This window comes from Lactuca virosa, chromosome 1 (assembly GCF_052849685.1).
Source record: "Lactuca virosa cultivar CGN04683 chromosome 1, Lactuca_virosa_CGN04683_v6, whole genome shotgun sequence".
Lineage (NCBI taxonomy): Eukaryota > Viridiplantae > Streptophyta > Magnoliopsida > Asterales > Asteraceae > Lactuca > Lactuca virosa.
The window spans coordinates 6,914,996-6,920,995 of record NC_136426.1 but is presented as its reverse complement, the minus strand read 5'-3'; the positions used below and the strand labels follow the sequence as shown (position 1 = coordinate 6,920,995).

The 6,000-nt window shown below is 30.4% G+C and overlaps 1 protein-coding gene across 1 annotated transcript; it reads left to right on the top strand.

The window, feature by feature from the left end:
* Positions 1-2,872: 2,872 nt before the first annotated feature.
* LOC145132105 (uncharacterized) lies at positions 2,873-3,524 on the top strand. The gene has a single exon (XM_079066761.1). It carries the CDS (start codon positions 2,948-2,950, stop codon positions 3,311-3,313), a length of 366 nt encoding a protein of 121 aa, XP_078922887.1. The 5' UTR covers positions 2,873-2,947; the 3' UTR covers positions 3,314-3,524.
* The last annotated feature ends 2,476 nt before the right edge of the window (positions 3,525-6,000 follow it).

Below are 6,000 nucleotides of genomic sequence, written 5' to 3'. Positions count from 1 at the left end.
GGACAGCAAAAAGCCAAACAACCCTGGTTCTTTCTTTCTTTCTTTCTTGATTATCTCAATTTTTTTCAATGTCGGTTTGTTGAGATTAAAAAAACGATTTAACAAGAAGCAAACGTTAAGGATTTCAATATGATCTAGCTGATTAGAGAAGGTTTCAATAACTCTTATGTTTAAAGAGTATCATACCATTAAATTTCTAACAAAAAAAATTATATATATATACTAAAGTCCAAATATTTTTAACGATTTGACAAGAAAGTCCTAAACTTTATTTTTTTGACAGTAAAGTCCTAATTGACGATTTGACAAGAAAGTCCTAAACTTTATTTTTTTTGACAAAAAAGTCTTAATTACCGGCTAACCGGGAAAAAATGGTAAAAATGTCAAAAACTGCCGGTAATTTGGACTTTACTGTCAAAAAAATAAAGTTTATGACTTTCTTGTCAAATCGATGAAAATATTAGGACTTTACTGTATATATCCCATTATTTTTTTCATAAAAATGTTCAATTTTATATATATATATATATATATATATATATATATATATATATATATATATATATATATATATATATATATATATATATAGAACGATAAGTTAAAAGGTCATTAAAGAAAATTAAAGAAAATTGAACATTGCTTTTTCTACCAAATCACATATTAAATATATTTTAAATTTGGAAATCAGTATATAATATCGAATAATACTGCTATCAAATAAAATATTTATATAAGATAGGTGGTGGAAAGTAATGATGGGATGTCTTTCTATTACGTAAAGTTATAGTAAATTAGATAATCGATTATTCAAATGTTTGGTAAAATGATTGTTTAGAAAACAATTAAATAAAATAATTAAGAGCAATATAATTAGTAAAATAAGTAAAAATAAAATAAAAACTAATTATTCTGTTGAATACAAACGTAATTATTTGATTAACAAAAACAAACCTTATTTACATAAACTATAAACATTATAAATAATTGTTATAATTACATTATAATAATCATTTTAAAAATACACATTCCATGTGTACGCAAAAATAATTGTAGCCCACTAAAATGAACGAAAACTAATTTAGTTAAATCCCTTCTACAACGTGCTCATCATAACGGTAACGTAATAATATTCTTCAAATTTTCAAAAACACTCCTGCTTTTATGTGTTATTCACACTTTTTACCCATCAACAACGTGCTCTTCATAAACGAAAACGTACATATGTTTTCATAAGCGCAATTCGCAAAACACCCCACTTTAGTGACTTAGATATTTATATCAATTTATTTTTTTTAATCTATTTTTTTTTAATTTTTTAATTAAGTTTGTTAATCAACGTATAAATAATAATATGGTTTTGGTCACCAATATATTTGTATACCATGTATATCTCCTATGTGTGTCTAAATATCTTCTAACTCTAATAGTATGTATATATCTAGTTGATAGAGTTAAAATTGGTAGGTTAATAGTATGAATATATCTTGTTGATAGAATTAAAAAATTTTCTGCGAAAATCATGATTAGAATGATCATCTTTCTAATTTTTATGTAAATTTTAGAAAATAATTTGTAAAATTAGCGTAATTTAGTTTTTTCTCATCTTTTATTATAAATATCGTTATCATTAATAGTTTAATACCATATATATCTTTAATTGATAGGATGTGGAATTAATAGAAAGTCGTTCTTGTACTAATATATGCGTAATCATATACATATTGGGGGCATGAATGAAAGGGAGAATAATTCCACCAAACTATTTTATCTCTCTACACATCCAAGGCTGTGATATTCTCTTGTTGGACACGTGTATGGTGATGGAGATTAAGGCGCTGTTTGTTTTTTCTGAGGCAATATGTCTGCAATCTGCGGACCACATCTGTAGACCTCTGCAGTAGAAGATGTGGACCAAACGTCTGCAGTCTGAAAAAAGAAGGTTGTTTGTTTTTTAACATCTGCGGGCTACTAAAATAAACTGAAATCTAAATAAACTGATTTTTTTTAAACTTCAAAGTAATTTTTTAATATTTTTATGACTTCGTTATAAATAATTAATAAATCTAGATCAAATTTTATGTATTATTGTATAAAAAATAAAAATAAAAATGGTATGAATTAACGTATATATTTGATAAAACCAACAACTTTGGTTGCAAAGTTATAACTAAACATTATAATTAGTGATCAAAGAATTTGATACATAAATTGATGGAAATAAACTTCGATTTTTTCAATTAAATCCATTAAAAACGTACCATAAATATTTTCTCGAGAAATTGACGATACTGTATTAAATAATGTTTTACAAAATTTGACAAAAAAATATAAGAATATATATTATGATTTTTTTTATATTTATATAAACAACTTCAATGACTATTCTTGTAATAAATATTTATTTATAAATTTGTCAAAAATATCTTGTTTGTATTGTCGAACGTTTTTTTTAAGTTTTATAATTTTTTTTTTCAAATTGTTTATCATTAATGAAGTTGAAAAAAATATAAATTAAAAAAACTTAAAAAAATAAAGATATATGTGTTTTTTTAGGCTAGAATATGTCTGAAGATGTTAGAAGACTCTGATCCACATCTGCGCCAAGAAGACGGCGCGCAGACATTTTTAGGTCTGCAGTCTTCAAAAAAAACAAACAGTCTGCGAAGGCTAATGTCTGCACGGCGCAGACAGAAGAGGCCACGCAGATCTGCAGACAAAAAACAAACACCACCCTAATTGTTTCAAGCGGAATATGACGGAAAATTAACGGCCACGATTACGTCTTTATGAGTTGTCAAAAATAAAATTAAAAATTAAAAATAGTCTGGAACCGACTCAAAACCCTGTTTATATAAACCCTCGTACGCTGTTCCACTCGTATCATCTTCTAACTTTCTCTCTCTAGAATTTTCTGAAGCTTTTAAGAGAGAGAAACAAAACAACAATGGCATCTTCAAGCATGGTTGTGGTACTACTATTCGCATTGATTGCAGGATCTGCTCTTGCTCAGTCGCCGACCTCCGCACCAACCGTCTCCCCAACTGCCGCTCCCACCGCTACACCTCCTACTTCGGTTGTTGTGCCTCCTTCCACTGCTCCTACTTCTTCACCAACTGAATCTCCGTTGGCTTCTCCACCTGCTCCTCCCACTGCCGTCACTCCTAGCGGAGCTCCCGGCGCTTCTCCTCCTTCCATCGCTTCTACTCCTACCGACTCACCTACCTCATCGCCTAACGCCGCTAGCTTGAACAGAGTCGCCTCCGTTGGATCTGGTTTTGTAGCTGTCTTAGCTGCTGCTTTGGTCCTGTAGAGATCTGCTTTCGATCGAGATTTTTCGTCAGTATGTGGTGATTCGTTTTGGTCGTTCGTGATTCTTCATATTTTTTTTTTACTTTTATTTCATTGTTATTATTTATTATTTAGTTGTTGATTTTAGCTTTTCTATGATTATTGTATGTTGGACGATGATGATCGATACTGGTTTTTTTATAATTTTTATGAACATTTTATGTATCATATCATATCTCGCTCTGTTACATTTATGAATTCTTTTTGTACTTATTATTATCTTCATTCGTTGTTATTCGATTATCTTCACTGTTCATAAGAATTGCTTAAGGTACAAGTGGTTAATGCATGTGTTTTTGATGAGAGACTCTGAATGTCGAATCAGGAGGTGGAGATTGTCGTTTTTCTTGAAACGGAGTGTCGTTTTGTTGGAATTGATGAGGTGTAAACAGGAAGCCATGTGCATAGCATCGTATCGCATCTTTAGTGTTTTGATAGGCTTTTGGGGCATGTGACTCTACATCATGTCTGTTCTTTGGTTGATAGGAATATGGTCTATTTTCTGTTGGAGATTGGGGCCCAATGACATATAATTTTTATTTTTATTTGAGATTGTTGAATTTTTTTGTCTTTGCTAAGTATGAATGGCAAAGTTAATTTGGTTAAAATTGTAAGTATGAATGGCAAAGTTAATTTGTTAAAATTGTATAATATTAGCCAAAAAACTACCCAATGATCTCCGTATCACTGAAAATTGATAAGGAAAAAAAAAAGTGAGTGTATAAAATTTTTTTAATAAAAAATTTTAGTAAGAGAGAAAAAGCTCTTGTAGTTGCATTATTATTTAGGGATTTTGAGGGATAATGTATAATAGTATTTTGGAATGATTATTATTTACTCTTAAATTGTAAGTTATCTCTTATATTAGAGGAAATCTAAAATGTTTTTTTATTTTTATTTTTTTATTTAGGCTATCTGATAAAAATAAACATAATTTCAAAACAACGGTAACTAAATACCATTTATCAGCAAAGAATGGTTTATGAATTCGTAATCTTTTTACATAATAAACGGAATCATATATATCAAGACCTTTTAAAAATAACCATATGATTTTGGCACTCTTTTCATTTTCATCCTCTCTCATGTTTCTCTCTTTATCTTTCAATATCTTTTTACATAGTTGTTGGTGTTTTGGGATAAAGTTAGAAATATAGATTTTGTTTTTAGTTTTGTGATTTAACTCTTTGTTGAAACCCCGAGTCCGAGTGTACTTTTTAACTATTGATAACTTTCTTTTCCTTTTATCCAGAATCTTCTTTCTTTCATTCTGATTTAACCCGAATAACTTTTTGGTTTGTGCTGAACCCATTTCTATGAATAAAACAGCAAATTTATTGATTAAAAAACAAGTCGTAAGGTAAAAAGTAAGCATCTATCTCACCGATATCTTTTCCATATAAAGTATATGTTAATAATTCCAAAAAACAAGTTGTTATATTTTAAATAAAATCACCAAAGTAATGATGAATTTCAAAATATATGAATGCATGGCGTGTAATAAACTGTAAAACATTTACATTTTATTATTGGGTTAAACGCATTACACAAATACTTACTTAAATCAATTTATACTTTAGGTGATATGCATTTTTTTTCTTTTGGGTTTTTGTCATAAAGACCCAATTAACTTCTACATTAGTTTTTAAAAGATAAATTATGTTTTTTTGGCCTTTATGGACCCCCAAACTCGAAAATTTCCTGTATTTTATACCAGTTACGTTAAAATTTACCCACAATTTCCGGTTATCCATTAATTTACTGCATAGGTGGACAATGTTGTCCACGTAGATACATAGTTGGCTGCATAGGTGGACAATGTTGTCCACGTAGATACATAGTTGGCAGGTGACGGATCAGCTTCATTAATAAGCTATTAAGAGTGGCCTAAATGAAGACAATATATTTAAGATCATTTCCGCTTTATAACATATATTTTTCCGGTCACGAACCCTTAAGAATCGATTATCTTCTCATTCGATGGTATACTCATCTGGATCATCCTCTGAGAACCGAACTGTTCTCGCTACTAGGAATCGTGACAAGAACCTGTGCGCTTGTCGTCATCCAAAGATAAGTGTAGAAAGGATGTCGATGTCAGATAAGAATCCAGATCGTATATTTCGCAAATGCGTTGACTCTCTGGTAACCATCATCTTCTTTAAATGTGTTGTCGACATTGTGGAATTAGGGTTTATCAAACAATGGAGATAATGTTGAGTTTAGGGTTTACTGTTCTCGATTAAGTCGATAGTGGAACGAGCTTGTGGTGTGTGTGACTGAATATTTTGTTGGTATGTTTGGCAGTTGAGAAATGTAAATACTTCAGGTGGATCGATGATGAGCTGACACCACACTACAAGAATGCCTTTAACAATCTGAAGTATGAGTTGCAACTAATGAAAGACAACAGTTACGCTGCAAGACTAGAGAGAAGGGTAGCTTTGCTGGAGAACCTGAATGTTGAAGCCACTGCTACTAAAGAAATTGTTGATGGTGAGTTATCCATGGCTGTTGAAGAAAACAAACAATTAAGGGGTGAGTTGAAGTTCGTGAGGATGAAGTTCAGGATTGGTATGATGTTTTGTGTGCTTCTTGCTACTGTGTTGCTGATGCAGAAAGCAAAGGTGGTGGGATAAAGATGCTTGG

Excerpts from the sequence above, each read along its gene's own strand:
- LOC145132105 (XM_079066761.1), top strand. The coding sequence starts at position 2,948 with ATGGCATCTTCAAGCATGGTTGTGGTACTACTATTCGCATTGATTGCA.